This window comes from Glycine max, chromosome 1 (assembly GCF_000004515.6).
Source record: "Glycine max cultivar Williams 82 chromosome 1, Glycine_max_v4.0, whole genome shotgun sequence".
Classification (NCBI taxonomy): Eukaryota; Viridiplantae; Streptophyta; class Magnoliopsida; order Fabales; family Fabaceae; genus Glycine; species Glycine max.
The window spans coordinates 1324365-1345823 of NC_016088.4; the positions used below are offsets into that span (position 1 = coordinate 1324365).

Here is a 21459-nt window from a genome sequence, read left to right on the forward strand (position 1 = left end):
TTAATCTTATGCTCAAAGAATACAAGACTTAAATTGTAGCTTATACAATCTTAAGACTTGATTTTAATACATTATTTATTTTTAATTACCTTCTTTTCCTTAACCAATTTATATACATTAATGTCATGTTACACATTCGTTATATTCCTAATAAATTAATATTATATAAAATTCGGAATATGGGACTTCATTTTAATAATTAAAAAATAATGAGAATTAAATATAACTATAGACTAAAATATGGGAATAAAATGTAAAACTAAACCTTTTTTCATTTAAAGTCCTCAAATTATTATTTTCTGTTCAAATATTTGAGAGTTTATAATAAATTTGAGATATGAAATAAATTTAAAAGTTTAGAGAGTTAAGAAATATAGTTAAAATTTGATAGAAATTGAAGAATATTATAGGTATTGAGATTAAGGTTTAAAAAGAATAAATTTTGATATTTTATATAATTTAATGTTTTGATTGGTGAGTTTTGAGTAGAAGAATATTTTTTTAAAAAAATAATCTATCTAGTTTATGAAGATTTTGAGTGGAAAATAAGATTTAAATTAAGGAGAAAAAATTAATGTAAAGACCATATTTACTTAATTTTAAAAATTATTTTAAAAAATTGAATGCCAATTTCATACACAATTAAATTAAATAGGCCAAATATATAATCAAACCAAAATATAATTTAAAAATATAATCTATTACTCTATATTTCTAGCATTAAATATTAATAATATCGTATTATTTGGCGTCTTTTAGGCCTATTGGTTCAATCATTTGGTAGTTAAAATGGCCAAATTGAGTCCCTAATTTATTTCTTTAAGAGATAGCTTCGTTCCTTCGTTGCCTTCCTAAATAGATGTAAGGCTCATTTTGATTTTACATCAGGTCATTTCCTGTCAAATTGTTGATTTCTTAAATCAATTGTAACGCTCCAAAAGATAAAAATCCCACACAATTGTAGAAACCATAGACGTCCCTGTCTGAAAGTCCATACACAACATTATTGTTGGTTTATATGGGAAAGTTTACTTCTCATAAAATAGTGAGATGAAATGAATGGTTTTTATTGCATTGCACTACTACTAAAAAATCCATTAAATACGTTTTTTTTAACAAATTTAGACCACAAGTTATGGCCCACCCAGAAAACATTAAATACGTTATGTAGATTATTTTCACTTTAAAAAAAATTGTGGTATACATAGCTTCATACAACCTAAACACAAAGGCTTCAAACAATAATATATATATAAGATATGGTTATTAAGATCCAGTTGTGTTAGACGTGAGTGAATAAGTTATTTAACAGAATAATTTGTATTCAATTTTTGGCGCGTGCAAAATTCTTTTGAATTAATAACAATTACATACCATAAATGAGACTAAATTTTCACCAAATAAGTTAAAAAAAACACCCATAGTATAGTATTTGATATTGGAGAAGAAAAGTACCTACACCGGGCATAAATATAAGTAATTAGGATGTGTTTAGTTATATTTTATTGATTTAAATATATTTTTAGTACTTTAAATTTAATTAGATATTTTTTTAGTTCTTAAATTGAAATTAGCGCCCATCAAATTCATAAAATGTTTTTTTAAGACCTAAAGTTATAATTAACATGTATTATATTTGGTAAATCTAATAAATAAAATATTAAATAATATTAGTACGTAATGTTAATTATATATTATTTAGTAAATAATATCATATAAGAAAAATTACATATTTATTCTAATACTACATTAATACCTTTAAATACTACGTTAATATCAATCATATAATTAATAATAATTACGATGAAGTAATTGTTATTCCGGTTATTATGTTATAATCGTTAGTTCGTTGCAGTAATCGTTAATATTTTTTTCTGTGAGCAAGATTGTGTATTTATTAATCCTCTGTTATAATGTCGTGTGGTTGTGTGTGTGAACTGTGAAGGCATATATACAATTTTAAGCTTAAATGGTTAAGAAGAGAAACAACATTAAAAATGAATGTCGAACATCCATGAAGGAGTACTAACTGTATATGCAAGTAATCCAGTCATGCCAATATATATATATATATATATATATATATATATATATATATATTCTTCTCTTTATTAATTTGTCAATGGTTATTCTATTTGCTAACTTTTTTGTTTAAGGTTTTGCTAGCTGCATTTTTTTTCGAAAAATATAAGTTCTACCTTTACCGTCAACTGATTCTAACTTAGATAGCAAGGGAGTTTTTTCTTTAATTTATTTTCTTTATTTTGATTTTGCTTGAAGACAACGAAAAGTCAAATTCCCAGGAACTTGCTAAGCTCAGTGTAGAAAATATCGAAATCATGATCAGTTAAGAGAACCTTCACTGCAGTATATTAAGGGATTTTTATTTTTTTTGATAGAGTAACTAAGGGAGTAATATATTCAATTCACACTTTTTTTTTATTAATTAGAGCGTGTATTTTGTCATCATATATCCTATTTTCCACACCAAAAGGTGCGAAAATTAATTGTTCATGACTTGTCATGCACATCAAGCCATGAATTTGATCTCTTTATTTAACCAACAGAGGCATTACGGTCTGTAGATATAGTTGTGTTCCCATTCTGTAAATAGCTGTGTCCTTTAAAGCAATTCTTAATTGTGAACATGGAAAAGCTTTGTTAAGATAAATAAAATTCATTAAAGTGATGCCTATGTGTTTGGGTGAATGTTTTAAGTGTCACTCGATTCTTTAACCTAAAATTTTAGATTTAAGTGTTATGGATGAAAAAATATAATTGAAAAAGAAATTTTTTATTAAAAATAACCTTTCAAATTTTTTTACGAAAATTAATTATTAATACAATTAATAGATATCTCATACCAATAGTTTGATATAAAAAACTATCAACACAGGAATATTCTTGATATATACAAAAAAAAAAATCCTTTTTTGTGAAAAAACAAAATCCCTCAAAGTGAAAAATTCCCTTTAGATATTGGGTTTATTTCCTTTTAAGTGAAAAAATATATAAAGTGAAAAGTAAAAAATAGATGAAGTACTTTAGAATCTTAATTTTTTAAATTAATATGTTAAATTGAATTTTAGAGGTCGTTTGAAAGAGCTTATAAAATGAATTTTTGAATTTAAAAAAACAGTTTAAAACTCTCATAAGTTTTTTAAATGTTATTTTAATTAAAAAAATGGTATGATTAAAACAAAATTTTAAGTTTATGATACAATTCCTCGTATTAAACTATTTTTCAAATTCACAAATGTTTATAAGAAAGAATGGCTGATGTAAAAACTAATTTAAAAATATTATTTTATTATTTATTTATACTGTATTATTTATTTAAAACGGCAAGTTTAAGTACAAGCTTGTGAATGACTATACAATAATGATGAAAAAAATATATTCCCTCTTTTTTTATATATTAACTAAGGAAAAGGTGAAAAAAAGAGTAGAAAATAAAGAAAGTAAAAACTCCAGTATTAGTTTTGAACCTTTGAAACTACTACTGAATCTATGGAAAGACAAGAAACAACCTGATGAACTGAAATATTAATAATCACAGAAAAAAAAAAAAAAGCAAAAGCTATTTTCATAATGAGCAAAATGGGAGTAGCTTAAATCATGAAAACTGTGTTGTGAGAGAGCTATACAAGTGTCTTACTGCAAGATAAAGTAGCACAGAACACTACATCCTAGATGGTGAGCTTCCAATACCCAAAAAAACATCACTGACTTGCACTCTCACCAGAGTAGCTCTAACCTCTTTTGCCCCATAGCCATTTCAATTGCCACTTATTAGGAATTGGCACAAAGTATGTTAGTTCATGTTTAGAGATAACTCTGTATGCTTATATCCTTGATTTGGATTTACAGAATATTTTCATCCAAATAAATGGATCAATGCTAATTGATTTCATTGGATTAGGTTATTTTGCTCAATCATTTAAACCGAATCAATTTGATCATATTTAGGTTAGTTTAAATCTTCATGTTAATTAATAAAATAAAGTGTAATAAAATGATAAATTTGTTTATCTATTTAATAATTATCTTAAAAATCATAATATAATTTTTTTTATTGATTGATAATGTATAATTACTTTACATGATTGGTACATGATCATCAAACTTAAAGTTAAAATTATAAAATTACGTACAAACATAGAAATTATAGAATTATACAACATAAAAAGATTTTACAATTTTATATACTCAACATTCAAGTTTCATGTCTCACCTAAATTTGATACTCGAACGGATGTCATTGAATTTGTAATTTCAAATTGGAACCAAACCAATAGTTTCAAGCAACCTAAATTTTCTCTTTCAATTTGGTTCGGGTTAATTAAGTCATTGAGTTGGCTTAGAGCTGTATCCACTCTTATTTCTTAATTCATAATTGAGTAATTAACTATACTTACCTTTTTATTTAACTTTTACTTAGTTTTTTTTTTTAAAAAAAATTCCTTTTTCATGGAATTATTTATTTTAATTATTGTTTTCTATTTCTATTTTTTCGTTTTTGCCTTTATCTTCACAACACTCAAATTTATCTCAAAGCAGGGTGGACCTTTATATTTTTCCATTTAGAATTTGAGAACTTTAGGAAACAACACCTTTCCACTTATAAGAGACGTGTTCACACACGCCTTCAGCTAACTCCTCGTTGTTGGCTTTACCTTTTCTGTGGACGATAATGCCCTCCTACTGTCACATGTTTTACTCAAAACCTTCTTATGTTAATCTATTTTTTATCGTATCAAAAGTTCTCAAACAATTGTCGTCTTTCATATTCTCCAGACTTTAGAGACTGAGCTGGCCAATATATTCATCTCACATGCGACAAGCTTGGCATATTCGAACGTACGTATAACGTATAGTATGCAATTCACAAAGGAAAAATATATACCCATATTGATTTAAGCTTATAAGGTTTGTTTGTTTAATAACATGTTTCTCCATTAATAATTATGGAGCATGAGCTATAATTATTGACTTTATGTAATCACAATATCGGCTTTCTTTTAATCAAAATTGATTATATATGTGAAAATTAAATTAGGCCGTGTTTAAAAAACTTAGGATTTCAGATATTTTAAATATATATATATATATATATATATATATATCCACATCGATGTAAAAACCCTGAAAACCAATCACTCATAACTTTGTAGTTTGACCAGCACCGTGCATGATTAGTTTATAAAACTTAGGGGGAAAGATACAATATAATCTTAAAAATTAAGCTAGATAAGACGCTTCGCCACTTTGTTACACGTGTGGTGGTCATAAGCCATCACCCTCCACTGGAGTTTTTTTCTTTTCATAGTTGTTATGGGTCGTGTTCAATTATTTTGTCACGTATAATGCCATCAAAGATGTGAAACGTAAACAACACTACCTCAATAATAAGTGGAAAATGCTTAGACCCCTAAAAAAAATCAAACCGAGGCATCATTATGCTAGATTATGATTATTTCCTTAATTCAAACTCGTTAATGAAACCTCCATTTATTATGTTATATTTAACACCACAAATTATGAATCCTTATCACAATAGTCGTCGCCACTCCAATATAATCTGGAAGTTCACAAAGTAGCATCTTGGCCCTAAAAAATTAAAAAAATAAAAATATTTCTTCAATCCAACAATGATAGCAGCAACCTAACGATAAGCACATATTCTCCTTAAAAGCTAAAAAATTATTATTCATAAATTTGCTCCACCAGCTCTTGAAAATGCAACATAAACACAGTGGCATTCCCCGTGATAACTCCCCCAATCAATGGCAATTTTGTATAATAAAATAACTCAATCAAATCCATGTCATCGCCAGCCAAAGACCAATATATATTCTTGCGTATAAATATAGAGTGAAGGGAGAAAACTAAGGAGTGGAGAGAGAAAAAAAAAACAGAATTACACAGAAACTCAATCAAAATAAAAATTTATTATGGATCATAGGTTACGTTGTTTTGTGACAATACCCAAAATTCCTTTTCTATTGCTACTTTCTCTGATTCTCGTCTTCAGTTACGTTAACGCAGCCTTCGACCTCGCTACTATACCCTTCAACGATGGCTATTCTCCGCTCTTCGGAGATAGCAACGTTGTTCGCTCCGAGGATGGCAACGGCGTACAACTCCGCCTCGATCGCTACACAGGTAAATAGATTCACAAACACGTCATCATATGAAGAAAAAAAACATACGTATGATCAGAAATTAATTAAGGTTCTAAATTCTTTTTTTTTTGTGTGTGTGTGTGTACGTTTTTTTATAATAGTTTTTTCTTCTTCTGTTGAATAGGTTCGGGTTTCATTTCCTCCAGTATGTACCAGTATGGATTCTTCAGCGCGAGAATCAAGTTGCCATCGAATTATACTGCTGGTATTTGCGTGGCCTTTTATGTAAGTAAACAAATTATCTTTTCTTCAAGCAAATTGAGAAGAAAATTTTGTTTCACATCAAATTTTTTTTAATTCTTTCTGTAATTGATGATTTTCTGGAAAACAAAGATGGTTAAATTTAAAAAACAACAGGAATTCTGGACTTCCAATGCTGCTGCTTCTTCTTCTTCTTCGTCATGGAATTCTTTCCTTCCTAGTATCTTTATTTTTTTTATTATATAATTTTGTATATATGATCAGTAAAACACGCTAAATATTAGTCAAACTTCCCTTTAATTTTGCTGAAAAAACTTCCGGACTTGTAGCGAAGTCAAATTGCAGATTCAAGGTCAGTGAACTTCATTTAATTTACGTTAGAATTTTCAAAGAATAAAAATTAAAGAACTGTTCAAACGGTTAACTACAAGTGATTATTGGCTGATATTAGTAGCATTCTTCATTAACAAGGTTTTGCGTAGCTTTGAAACGTTCTGGTCAAAATTGTGATCCTAGACAATCTTTTATTAAAATTTTGTTTTATGAAGGATATGTTTCATGGTTATTTTGAGGGTGACATAGTTGATTTTTTTTTTACTTTCTTGTTACAGACATCAAACGGTGATGTGTTCGAGAAGTCCCATGACGAGTTGGACTTTGAATTCCTAGGTAATGTCGCCGGAAAACCATGGCGGTTTCAGACGAACTTGTACGGCAACGGTAGCACAAAACGTGGCCGTGAGGAGCGTTACCGTCTGTGGTTCGATCCAACCAAAGAATTTCACAGATACAGCATCCTTTGGACTGCAAAGAATGTCATGTAAGTAATTAAGGATGCGTAATAACAATTAATATTTATTGGTAAAGAAGATAATAAAAAAATGAAGGGTTTGTGTATTTATGCTGCGTGATAATATTGTTTTGTGTTTTTTCAATTTCCATGTGTTTTATGCATTGGTTTCTTTGTTATTGCGCTTGAAATACTTTTTTGTCATGCCTTTGGGATTTAACTTTTAACGTGGCGTGCTAGTGATAATTGCATTGGTTTTGTTTGACTTAACGTGAGGGAGGAAAGTGTTTGGGATTGCGTGTGGGATGCGTCGCCTAGAACCACAACTTGGTTTTGATTGTGTGAGCTAGCAAGGATCGAAAGCATATAGTTTTCATTGCTAAAAGGATGGTTTTAGATGGTAGTGTGCATGGGTTTGGAATTGAATGATTATTTTTCCAGTTTTAGCCAGGTGTATTTGGCCCACAGCATGGCCAACTTGAATTTTGTTTCATATGCTTTTACAATTATTCTTATTTTATTTTCTGTTATCTATATATATATATATATGGTGATGATGAAGATAAATTGAATAAATATACGAGTTGTTTTCCTTATATATATTTTTGTGCTTATCCATAGTTTTCCATTATAATACATGTGATAAGACTCTTTTGTTTTGAGTCATACGTATCCATCACGGTTCTTCTCGTTATAGTGGGCGTGCAAAACCCTTTGAATTGATTCTCTCAAGCCTATAATATCTGGCTAAAATGTGGGGTGGGCAAAAATGCATTATTATCGTAATCAATTTTTTAGTGCATAATTATAATTTATCAATCATGCGCATCTAGAATTTGACTGAAATATCTCCCCTAGAAAAATTTCGTCCACCGTAAGCTTAATTTAAAATAGTAAGCCATAATCAGAATGGTATTGCTGTTGGTCCAACTCCAGCTTTACCTAAACAATGGAGCAAGTAAAACTTTGGATAACGAAGCATTACTTCGTACTCTGTAATGAAACATGTGATCTTTCTTTTTTTAATCTGTGTAATACATGTCAGCAGTTTTTATTAGTTTACCGAACTAAAGCAAGCTCATAGATTCCTATTCCATTTGCCAAACCCCCGTCTCCATAATTCCACCTAATTTAACACTAATGTAGCTGGCAATTCTTTTTTATTTCATGGGAATATATACTCTTGTGCTAAGTGCTAACTGATTAATATATAGCTACCTACCCTCTTGTTTTTTTTAATATATAATTTCATTGTGGCTATGTTAATTAATTATATTCATCACTATGTTTGAATTATTTCAGATTTTACATTGATGAAGTTCCAATTAGAGAAGTGTTACGAAGTGAGGAAATGGGAGGTGACTACCCATCAAAGCCAATGTCATTATACGCCACCATATGGGATGCATCAAATTGGGCTACATCCGGTGGAAAATACAAAGTGAACTATAAGTATGCACCTTTTGTGACCGAATTCAAGGACCTAGTCCTAAAGGGTTGCTCCGCCGATCCCATCCAAGAGGTTTCCGGCACCGAGTCTTGCTCCGACCAACACGCTGATCTCGAGGCTCAAGACTATGCCGCCGTAACCCCCATGCGCCGCCTCGCCATGCAGCGGTTCCGCCAGCGTTACATGTATTATTCATATTGCTATGATACATTAAGGTACCCCGTGCCACAACCCGAGTGTGTCATTGTACCCTCGGAAAAACAAAGGTTTAAGGAGACCGGAAGGTTGAAATTCGGTGGCAGCCACCGCAGGCAATCTCGACGGAGGGGCCGTACAACAACTCCGGTGGATGATACCGATCAGGGTGATATGTGATGATTGATATTGAGATGTATATAACAGTGTCCATTTTTTATGTCTTTATTGGTCTTTTTTTTACATTATATATTATTTATTTGTTGACAGGCATACATAAACCATTCGATTTATATATGGTCTTTATTTTTTTTTTTAATACATGTGTTTTGGTGTTATGCTTTGTGTTAGTATATAGGGGGAATATATATCCAATGAGTGCCCTAAAGAAATAAGTCAAATATTTTGTGTGTCAAGAAATGCATGGCTGGTCATTGATCATGCTGCACATATATTTCGTCACTATACCTTAAAATTTTATATATGGTTTAAATTTGATTTAGATTTTTTATATTAAATAATAGCGTGATTATTATGAGAAAGACATCAAATGATAAAGGTTACTGTGACATCGTTTTGGTTTTAATTTCTTTATATTACTGTGGTTTTTAAAGATTTAAGATTTTTAAAACTCATAATTTAATCATGGAAATAAATTATGAGAATTAATTATTAATTTAGATTTGTTATTTTAAAAATTAAAAGTATAGAAAATTTTAATATTCGCATTGTGATAATTTGAGATTAATTAAATTCAGCAAAAAATTGAGATCAATTAATTAAATTTTAATGAGAATATTTAAAAATCAAATTATGATATGCTTAATATGAGACATGTTTTGAATTTTTCCTCTTAAGAATAAAGACTCAAATTTATTATCAAAATTATACTAAAAGAAAATATAATTGCTTATAATCTGTAGTTAAATGAATTTAATTTACATATTCATAAGATAACTAGACATGTTTTTGAATTCCATAAATATCTTGGGTAGGCATAATTATTTTACTGATACTGATCAAACACGGTTTCCTCAAATAAACTAGTAGAAAATATGGCCATCAAAATTATATAAAATAATAACAATTATTAATTCTTTTAGCTGCTCTCTCAATTTTGAATCTCTGAAAATATAATGTTCTTTTATTTTGATTCTTCTAAAAATAAAAAAATATATTTTAATCCTTAAAATTATAACAATTTTCTTATTTTTATTTATATAAAAATTTATAATTTTTAGTCTTTAAAATTATAAGAATTCTATTAAAATCACATCCTTCTGTTTTAAAAAATAAATTTTTAAAAAATTAAAATAAAAAACTCTATGATTTCTAAATAAAAACATATGTCAACTTAATTTTTTTCCTTTTCACCTACTGATGATATCAATAAGATAATAATCTATATTTGACAATATTTCTTAAAATAATTATTTCTTAAATTTTTAAAAATTTTCAAAAAAAAATATTTCTCTAAAATAAATTTTTGCACATAATGAATTAGACTTATGAAGAATATTACTGGAAATCTTGCATTCCAACTAAATTACTTTCTTAAGAATCTCAATATCAAGAATACGATTTTTGGGAAATTTTATAAAATATATAATTATTTAAGTTTTCTAAAAATATATTAATTAACATTAGAAAGTTTAATAAATTTATAATAATTATTACATATAAATTTTATTTTTATTTATTCATTTATTAACATTCTTAAAAAAATATTCTTAGAAAATATTTTTATTCTATATTCTACACGATTTTGTAATATATTCTACTAAATATAAAAATAGTCTATTCTCAAATTACTTTCCAAAAAAATTTAAATATTTTTTCGCCAAACGCAGCTTAAAGTTATAATTAACAGTATTGTTTTTTGTTTTCTAGGGCCAGACATTTCTTTTAGGAGAAGGGCCAAACATTGTTCCGTGGTGTTTTTATGCATAAAAATAATCACAAATCGTCAAAGTGATTGAAAACTAAAAAGAGTAAGAGCGACCAATTTTGAACGTTAGTGCCATTGAAGTTTTTGGTTTTGAAATGACATTGAACCTACCTGTCGCTAACTTATACTAGTAATACTCATATTAGTATGCATGAGAGCCACTAAATGTTAATTGGATGGGATGATATATTATAATATAGAATATATTTATCAATTTGTTCCAAAAGTATTATGAGTATAAAGATTTTTTATAATAATAAATTTGTTGATTTTTAGAATAATTATTTTAAAAGTTATAATTTTTATATTATATTGATTGAAAAATTAATCTCACACATAAGAATTTTTGTAAAATAATTGTTTAGTTAAACCTTATTTTCTTTAACCGGTAAAATTCCGTACAGATTGATTTAAAAGGAAACATACACTGATATATATATATATATATATATATATATATATATATATATATATATATATATATATATATGAAAATAAGATAATTAAATCTAAATTATTTATTATTATAATGAATATCATATGAGAAGATATATAGATGTATATCTTATATTTATAGTCCTATGTGTAGTTTTAATTGGCCAAATTTGAACATACTGATGCATGTACTTTTCAAATTAATGAAAGATAAATATGTGCATTCGCTATTAGCTTTAATTTGTTGAGTATTTGTTTTTTTTTTTTCTTTTCTAAAAGATAATAGTGACTAGTGAGATGATAAGAGTCAAGTATTCAGCATTAGACTATTAAAACTCCATCAATACCGCTAAACTATAAAAGCATTAGCCACCCAAAGACTCCCCTTTGGGGACCATATTTCTCCCTAACTTTTATATATATATATATATATATATATATATATATATATATATATATATATATATATATATATATATATATAACATAATTAGTGAGAAATCGTGAGATAAAAATTATAAATATAGATTATTAGATTATATTTAAAAAATTAAGATTAAAAGATAAACCCTCTTATACATTTTATTACACTATCGATAAATTAATATAGAATGTAATTTTTATAAACTTAATTTTTGAATTATAATTATATATTATCTTGATTATTTATATTATATTTTATGGAAAATGAGCAAAAATAAGTAGTAAAATATTCATATTTTTTATATTTTAAAAATATATTATGTTCATTTTTATGCATATGAATGAGGTATCAAATTAGCTTAGATTAATCATAAATTGTTTGTTTGAATGATCCTCAATTTAATCTTCGTATGCAAGATTTCGAATTTTAGTCTTTTTGTATATAAATAAATTGTGATTAGAAATTTTTTTTACTAAAAGTGATCAATTATATTTTTTTGATGAAGATTAATCATTATCAAAACTTCACACCATGTTATAGTATTAAAAAAAGTAGCTTAATTAATGTAAAATTTTGCAAATATAATTTATGTAAAATAAAATTTTAATCTGATAATTAATTTTTAAATAAAATTATGATTTTATCCTTATAAAATTACCTTTATCAAAATGATTTCATCCTTGTTATTTTGTGTTATTAATAAATTTTTTCATTTTTGTAGATCATTTATTTTTAGTCCCTATTAATATTTTTCTAAAAGATTAATTCAAAATGAACAAAATATTATTGTTGAGAATAAAGAAATAGATATATTACAAGAACTCTAATAAACTAACAAGGATCAAAACAAAAAATAGTATTAATTTTGATGAGAACCATTTTTAAAAAATTAATTTCATAACAACCAAAACAAAACAAAAAATAGCATTTTTTTTATTGTTCTTAACGATAGTTTGTACGACTTTCATACTCATAAGCACCTCTTCTACCTCTCTGAAAGAGAAATAAATAAATAAAACAAGACCATTTCTACCAGCAAGACAAATTCTTAGGCTGAAATTCTTTGGCAGGTGAAAATCTTAGAAACTACAGATAATTTCTACCAGCAGGTGAACAGATTATTTTACTTTAGTGATATATGCATGTCAATTTGATCATTTTAAAGAAGTAACATCAAATTAGTCCCTCCTCGATCATGTAAAGGTGACACAAAAAGAATCACTAAAAACGTTGATTGAGGAACTAAATCAATCGATATCATATTTCATGATCATGAGCTAAATTATAATGTAAACTTTATTTATATGATCAAATCAGTATCAGATAAAATTAAATACTGACATTTTAAAAATTGATCTTGATTATTTTTTTCGAATGTGTGTGTATATAAGATATATACTTTATCTTTCCAATAACTAATTAATTAATTTGCTGTTCAATGCTAAGAATTTACGTACTTTGGGTTTTATCTAGTTTGAACACTATGCCACCAGAACCTTCTCAAATGTCAAACAAGCACTCTCAATTAATCAAATTGTACAGTGTTGGAAAACTATGTCAAAGTCTTACATTTTCCTAGCTGCATAAGTAAAATCTGAAATTTTCTTAAATGCAATCTTCTAGAGAAGTTCATAGTTGCCCACTTCCAAGAGCCGAGGCAGTTGTTGAATTCCTATAGCTGCAGTTAAGCTGTCACGCCCAACCCTTGGAGAATTTAATAGGTCTTTCTTCACAAAACAATATTAGCTATTACTTACTGTAGCGTGAGAACTTGACTTTTGTTCCTTTTCCAGTTATCTCTACGTTGTCCTTTAAAAACCATACAATTTTAAAATTAAATTACAAAATTAAATATTAACACAACTACATAAACAATACATGAACTATTACTTACTAGCGAGGACTTGACTTCTCTGTTATTCTTTTTCCAGTTATCTCTGCGTTGTCCTTTAAAATCCACACAATTTTAAAATTAAATCACAAAATTAAATATTAATTAAATTAAATATTAACACAACTACCTGAATAACACAGTTAAAAATAGAACAATAAAGAAGCCAATTTGCTGTAGGGGATGCTTACCTGCTCCACACCTTTCTTTTCTACTGAGATGAAGATTGTTGGTTACCTAGAGCAACTTTAGTCAAAATTTTCAATGAATATCCATAAAATAAAATAACATAAGGATGATCATACTTCTTAAATGAGTTAAAATCGTCTCAACTTTTTTCAAAACCATCTTCTAATTATTATCCATAAACATCTATAAACTTGTTTTGTACCAAACTCGACTCTATACATTCCACATGCTATTAACGAGGTGGGAGTTGCTATTGTAACCCTCCACACTTTCTATTCTCACCACCCACCTAGGTGGATTTCTTTTGTTATTCAGAAAATACCCTTTCCACATAAACATGATTTTGCTATGCAAAATATAACACTGGAATTATGTTTTCGCCAGTATATCTTTTCATTCCCAAAACAAAGAAATTATGATTTTATTGGGACATGTTTCACAAAATAATGATTTTGTTGTATATAAGAGAAGGCAATAAATATACAAAATGAAAATACGTTTTAATTGTGTAAGAGAGAGTATGAAAAAATATAAAACTGATATATTTCTGTTGTAGAAAGTATACAACAAAATTATATTTTTGTTGTGTATTTTTTACACCTTCTCTTACACAACCGAAAATATGTTTTTGTTGTAAAAGAAACAAATTTCAATTATATACTAACACAGTTTTCTGTTTTGTTAGTTTTTTTACCAAAAATTATAATTAATTATGGATATAAGTTACTATTTTTAAACTAATTAAATTAATGGTGAAAAAAGTTATTTTTTAAATAAAATCAAATTAATTAGGATTCAATTCACCTTTTTTTAATATTAATATGTGTTAATTAAAACTAATTACAATAGAAGTGACCATTTATAAAAATAATTGAATTAGTTATTATGCAAATTTCCTTTATTTTGATGCTAATTTGTATAACAATTTATTTGATTACCATTAAAAGGATCAATTGTGTCATCATTATCATAATTAATTCAATTATTATTAAAAGGATAAATTATATCATAATTAAAAAAATTAGCAAATGAGGGGAAAGTGGAATGCACGAGAAAGGAAGGAGTGTAGGAAAATAGAGAAGGACAAAATTCTCATTTTGTTTATTTTTTAAAAAGTTCTGGGTGAGAATAACAGGGAGACTCAATATTATCGAGGGAGTCTCAATGAGAACTCGCGTTTTAGAACTCCCTTGTACTAGTTTCTCCACACCATCTACCACCTATTCGATCAAATGCTCCACTCAACCCTGAATCCAACAACGAAGCCAAAACCATATAAGATTCTGCCCCCACTACCTTCCATGAAGCCACTTCAAAGCACAAAACCATCGTCTAGTTATTTATAAACATCTATAAAATTAATAAATTAAAAATCAAATACTTATTTTTTATTAAAAAGCTTTCATACAGTAGAAATAAACAGAAACAATCCACGTACACGATCAAGTCCCAACAACTTCGATGCTTGGAAGTCACATGCGCACGTTATAGACAGAAAAAGCTTAACCCAACTTCAACACTTACTTTGAATGTTGGGTTTTTTTTGCCTCAAATTTCAACGATTGCTATATTATTTAAACACTTTATCTCTCGAACGAAATGTAACGGTACCTGCGATTCCGTAGTTAACAGGAATCGTCTTCTATGACATTAAGCTTGTCAATTCGATTCTTATAGTAAGAGACAGTAGCTTGGAAGCACATCCTTGAAGAAAAAAAAGGGAAGAGATTACATGGAAACTCATGAAGGAAGGAGTTGTATCATATAAAGTCTCGTCACAGTTTAATACTCCTCCACTTCATATATAGCTCCCGTAAGAATTCCAAAGTCACAAACAGAGTTAGCTTGAAAATGTATCAATCATAGTTTAAATTACAGTCACAGTTGCATTGCGGTGAGTAAAAAAACTTCTATGTTACAGGTAATTGCGGGAAAATGCTGTTGATACAGTTGCAATTGTATTGCGGTGAGTCAAAATTCCTTGACATTGTGGCCGCAATTGATTGCAGAACACTATTTAAAATCATGGTATCAATGAGAACATGGTAAAAAAAAATGTATGATTCATTCCTTTAAAGCAAAAGCTTGTCGAACAATGAATGGTAACTACAAAATCTCATCAACCCACAAGGCCAGTCTGAATTACTTACAAGTGCTACCCTGAAAAGTGAGCACCATAAAAATCAAGGGAATTGGAATGACCCTCCAATTAGGCTACTACCAGAGGGAGGGTCAATAGCAACCCAAAGAAGTGAGATAGTAATTGAAATTAGCCCTGACCAAACAAACACAATAGTGGGTGTCCTACCCCTTCTACCCATTAGCCCTTTTGCAAAGGGATACAAATGAGATAAGACCCAAAAGCTGAAAAACACACCTCCAAGCAAGCTGCTCCATTCACGATCTTCGCTGTATATAGTTCTGCTAACAGCAACAGCAATGGCTATCAGATTAACCATCATGATTGTGATTGGTGGTATCATAAGAGATGTCCACTTGATGACATAGAGATCAGCAAATTCATCGTTTTCGTCGTCGCCGCCAGATTTTGATGTCAAAGTGAATGAAATCTCAATGCCAGCCATCACCTTTAGTAGACCCTGAAGCACAGCAGCAAGATGAGCACTTGTGCCTCCAATCAACCAGAATTGCTCGTTCCTCCACCACTCTTCAAGCTCAATGCCAGACCACTTGATTTCCAAAGCAGCGAGGATGACAAGGGTCAAGGTTATGCCCAAGAGGTAAACTAGGAAGGTGACTTCAAGGGTTTGAACAATGAACTGGCCAGTGAAAAGTGAAAGAGCAGGAACGAAGCAATACACAATAAGGAAGATGGAAGTGAATGGATAGATTCCAACATTGAGGTAAGCAATCCTCTGCAGAAATTTCAATCTAGAGCTGGCCAAAAGAGCATTGTTGCGCGAAAAGAAGATTTCAACTGAACCGGTTGCCCACCGAAGAACCTGGTGAAGCCTATCAGTGAGATTGATTGGAGCAGTGCCGCGGAAGGCATCCCTTTTGGTCACACAATATATAGACTTCCATCCTCTATTGTGCATTCTATAACCTGTCACAACATCCTCAGTAACTGACCCATAAATCCATCCAACTCTAAGGCCCCATTCAGTCTTGTCTTCATACCAACATGAGATGACATTGATGGCCTCAGCAACAGTAGCAGCATCAAGAGGATCCCGAGGGAGAGTTAGAGCACCGGGTGGACGGCCATATTTGATAGATGAATGATCAGCAAGGGGAAGGCCTTGGAACTCAGCCACCCTGACTGAATCAACAAGAAGACTTGAGTTTCCAAATTTCTTTGGAACAAGAGCACTGGTCATTTCTTCATCCTCTATGCGTCCATTCCTCAATGACTGTTCCTCAGCACTGGCTTCAGAGACAGAGGCCACCGTTGAGGATTTCTTATTCTTCCGACCAAACCAACCAGACTCTTCTTTAATCCGGGGTGGATCAAAGCCATAGAGAGCAGTTCTTCGAAATAGGCATCCTGTGCCAACATATACAGGACCTTGAATTCCATCTAGAGCACGCATATTGACATCAAAAAAGACAGTATTATGGTTCGCATAGCGATCATTGGGGTCGATTCCTTCAAACCTTTGCGGAAATTGAACATAGCAGAGCCTGTCCCCACCGCGGTCCATCATGAAGCACATTCCTTCTCTCAGTGCTTGAGAGTTATATATGTAGTGGTCACAGTCAAGATTAAGTATGAAAGGGCCATTGGACATTATGGCTGAGGCTCGAACAAGGGCATTCATGGCCCCGGCCTTTTTGTTGTGATCATAGCCGGGTCTTTTTTCACGAGAAACATACACAAGCATAGGAAGACGAATATCAACTTCACTGAAATCCAAGGCATTTGAATCTGATGTTTTGCCAGTCAGTGGTTCATCACTTGGGGGTTGTAACATTACCTACATTTGAAAGAAGACAAATCATTAGCAAGTTCAATGTTTATTCCAAACTATGACAACGTTGTAAGTCAAAGTACACAAAAAAAAATGTATAAAAATAAATGTGCTAGGCTAATGAACAATGAGAGTTTTAACCACTGAGAACCTGAAGTTTAGCAATACCCCTAACCAAACTCAGATGAATATTGAATACTAATGAATAATGAGACTGATAAAGATTGATAATTACCTGTATGATACTGGCATGATCACCCCTGGAATGTTCCGGTGCAGCAGTTGTCCAGGTACCAGGCCAGCAGCTGGGTTCTTTATCAGCCATCCATGTGGCTTTAGGAATCTTCAAACTCTCCATTGGTTCTTCATTTCCATTCTCTCTCCACTTCTTCATTGCATTCATTTCTTCTCTGGCATTATAAGCATCAGATCGGCGCCGAATCGAATCAGGAAGGCCATTAATCCGAACCTTGAACTCATCATACTCACGCTTTACTCGCCTGCGGTCCCTCACAAAGTCAGACCGCACTTTGTTCTTGTAGGGATCTCTCTTCAGGTTAAAATAAGATTCTGGGTTCCTGGGTTCAATGTTGTGCTTTCGACAAAAAGGAACCCACATATTGGCAAAAGCTGCAGCCTCGGCCATGGCCTCAAAAGTTAAAAGTGCTCCTCCATCGTCAGAGACATAACATGAGAGTTTCTCAACAGGATAATCAGTAGCTAGAATAGAGAGAATGGTATTTGCAGTAACAAGTGGTGGTTCTTTTTCTGGATCAGCAGTTGAGACAAACATATCTATTCCTGGAAGATCAGATTTCCCAGTAGGATTGGTGGGATTAGGAGTTTCAAACTTTTCTTTCAAAACATCAAGATCGGCAACACGGTTTACGGGGAAGAGCTTAGGAAGCTGGTCAAGCAGCCAGGAGAAGGCAAACCAGATTTCACAAACCACAGACATGCCCCACAGCCAGATTGCATCCTCATTGGGGTTTTCGACCCTCCACTTTAGGAAGAAAACTAGAACCACTAGCCGAACTAATATCATGAGCCTGAAAGTCAAAACAACAAGATTACAAATTAATATGTTGATTCAAATACTGCTACTGCCACGCTAGACGAGAGTACTAGACCATATTTCACACAGTGATCAATTCCAGAAGCTAGACAAATAACATTAATGATAACGATAACAAGAAAAAAGTCAAAATTATGAATCGGCATACAAGCACATTTTCTATAACATAATAATTTTCTCCCATTTTATATGAAGTAGTTGTTTACGAAATAAACCAATTCCTCAAAAAGGGGGGAAGGGGGACATTCATTTGCAAAGAAAACTGATTCAAATTGAATGTCATATAATGGAGATACCAACTTGAGTTAAAGTTATCATGATATCATCAATAACATGGAATAATATAGAACAAATTATTGCATAGACAGAAATCTTAAAATTCAATCTCACCCATGCATTGCAAAAAATTCAGGAAAACAGAAATCTTGAGGAAGAGAGTCTCATACCGATAAGGACTGAGAATTGCAGCAGAAATACTCAATTTCCGGGTCAAGGGCCTCCACTGCTTTTCCTTGAACACATTAGGGTCACCCCCCATCCAATCAGAGCCAGAACCAGAACTGGCATCAACTTCTTCTTCTTTATTAGGCCACATAGCATTCCCATATCCATAGCTCCCCTTGGTTTCAAACAACCACTTAGCATGATCAAATTCATTATTCTTGCTCCTCAAGAACGACAAACTCTTGTCCATCTTATTAGCACCAGGAGGCGGAGGCAAAGGCAGTGCCTGTGAGTTGGCCACACCTCCTTGAACCTCAGGCTCCTTGTAAGGGTCCTTACAACCAGGGCAAATCCCCTCACCAGCCCTCAAAGCATCCATATAACAATCCCTACAAATCTTGTAATTACACTCACAAGGAACCACATCCAACCCTCTCTCATTAGTCATGAGACTTCCATCACACCCAGGCACTGCACAAGAGGACCCTTTTGCACCAGCCATCTGGGGGTGGCTGGATTCTGACTCAGTCACTTTGTCCTTCAAATGAGCGCGTGTGAGCTGATTAAAGCCACCGGTGAACAAAGAACTAGAAGCGTATTGGTCCTCCACTCTCCGAGAATTCGACCTCTCCAGCGAAATCTCCATAGGCTGGTTATCAGGCGTTGGAGGAATGTGAACTGAGTAGTTATCAAGACTAGCCCTTCCCCCATTCGCATCCTCCTGATCCATATCACCGCTCAGATGCGTGATCTTCCGAATGGAGGACACACTCTTGAATTTAGAAGCCATGGCAATGCAATGAACCACACCACACTGCAGAAACCTGCAATTCAACACCACCACCACCCACTACTTCATTATATATAAAAGATGAAACTTTTAGAATTGTTCAAAAGCGACAGCAATTCAAACACGGAAAATTGAAAATAAAGACACACTCAACGCTCGCTCTGTTTGTCAAGTAGCAAGACGGAGTACATCAATTACTATAAAGAATTCCAATGGGAAAGAATTAAGAAAGTTTGCTTTAAAATAGTCTTACCAGCTCAAAGGACAACAACCAATTAGGCGCGTGTCTGACGCTGTCAAGTGTCAAGTTCTCTCTTTCTCTCTCAAACTGGACTGAGTCCAACACAGATAAGGATTTTTCAAAACCCACTAAACAAAAGGGACACGAAACCAATACCCGTTAATAATAATTCCAACCCACAAAGACAGAACAAAACAGAACAGAACATATCAAATCCTCGTTCAAAAATCACACTTACAAAATCAATGCCGGCCCGGCAACCTTAAACGCTGCTTCAACTTCTGCAAGCATTTTGAATGGTATTGGGGAGTTTGGTAAGGAAACGAGTAAAGGCTGTGTGTTTTGGTAAAAGCACCAAACTGACGACAGCTTTTACGGCGTGAAAAAGAACCTGGGAAAAGGATGTGTATAGAGAGAGAGAGAGAGAGAGAGAGAGAAACAGGGATGAATTTCCTATATAGTATTATGTTCCAACAATGTGCCAATGATCTTGGTAACTGAGAACACAAAACAAATAGTAGTAGCAAATTTGAAATGCGTGTAAATAGATAATAATTAGATATGCGTGATTCTATTCGTTTTTATTACTGCGGGAAGGTTCTTTCGGGAAGTACGAAGTGTCTGATTGATACGGAGATGGATTTTGGTTTTACTTCAAGCGGTTTGTACGCGGCAAGGAGAATTGTTCTAGTGGGGCCAACTTTATGTGTTCTTCCTCTACTGCATTCTAATTAATTTCCAATTTTACCATGCTTTTTTAATAAGGCATGTTTCATAAACTTTTCACTTTTACTATGCTTAAAAAACATATCAATGATTATTTTGAATAACAAGTATTAGGATACCGATTAAATGAATTAAAAAAAGAAAAAAAATTATTAAGACGCGTGAATATACATTCTTTTATGATTTTTAAACGCAGTCTTATATAATTTTCAATAAAATCTTTTCTTTATTATTTCTTTAACCCTGATTAGCAAGATGTATTTTAATTTTCTTGAATGTAATATTGACAATATATGGTTTTTTTAATTTTTTATCTAAATAATTTGAATATATATATATATATATATATATATATATATATATATATAAGATAAAATGAATTTTGAATTTTATGCATAATTTAAAATCACTTGTTAGTTTTTGTAAAGTTGGTGAGAAAATTTTTATAATTAATTTTGATTTATATGAAAGTTGAATTCATCTTACACTCTTATCTTCTCTCTCTCCCGTGAGTACTTATAAGACCAATTATTATTTATACCA

The 21459-nt window shown here is 31.0% G+C and overlaps 2 protein-coding genes across 3 annotated transcripts; one reads left to right on the plus strand and one right to left on the minus strand.

The window, feature by feature from the left end:
* Nucleotides 1-5618: 5618 nt before the first annotated feature.
* Nucleotides 5619-9140, plus strand: LOC100786236 (probable xyloglucan endotransglucosylase/hydrolase protein 30). The gene is made up of 4 exons (XM_003516904.5): nt 5619-6165; nt 6310-6410; nt 6998-7206; nt 8479-9140. The coding sequence occupies exons 1-4, from the start codon at nt 5955-5957 to the stop codon at nt 8999-9001; spliced, it is 1044 nt and encodes a 347-aa protein (XP_003516952.1). The 5' UTR covers nt 5619-5954; the 3' UTR covers nt 9002-9140.
* Nucleotides 9141-15754: 6614 nt separating this feature from the next.
* Nucleotides 15755-20741, minus strand: LOC100813900 (cellulose synthase-like protein D2). Of its 2 annotated transcripts, XM_006572892.4 has the most exons (5): nt 20429-20741; nt 20203-20318; nt 19162-19983; nt 17876-18689; nt 15755-17646 (listed from the first exon to the last, which is right to left on the minus strand). In XM_006572892.4, exons 3-5 carry the CDS (start codon nt 19947-19949, stop codon nt 15892-15894), a joined length of 3357 nt encoding a protein of 1118 aa, XP_006572955.1. In that variant the 5' UTR covers nt 19950-19983; nt 20203-20318; nt 20429-20741; the 3' UTR covers nt 15755-15891. The 2 variants fall into 2 exon arrangements, with proteins under 2 accessions (XP_006572955.1, XP_025981375.1); XM_026125590.2 differs by lacking the exons at nt 20203-20318; nt 20429-20741 and having other exon boundaries at nt 19162-20158.
* Between the last annotated feature and the right edge of the window lie 718 nt (nt 20742-21459).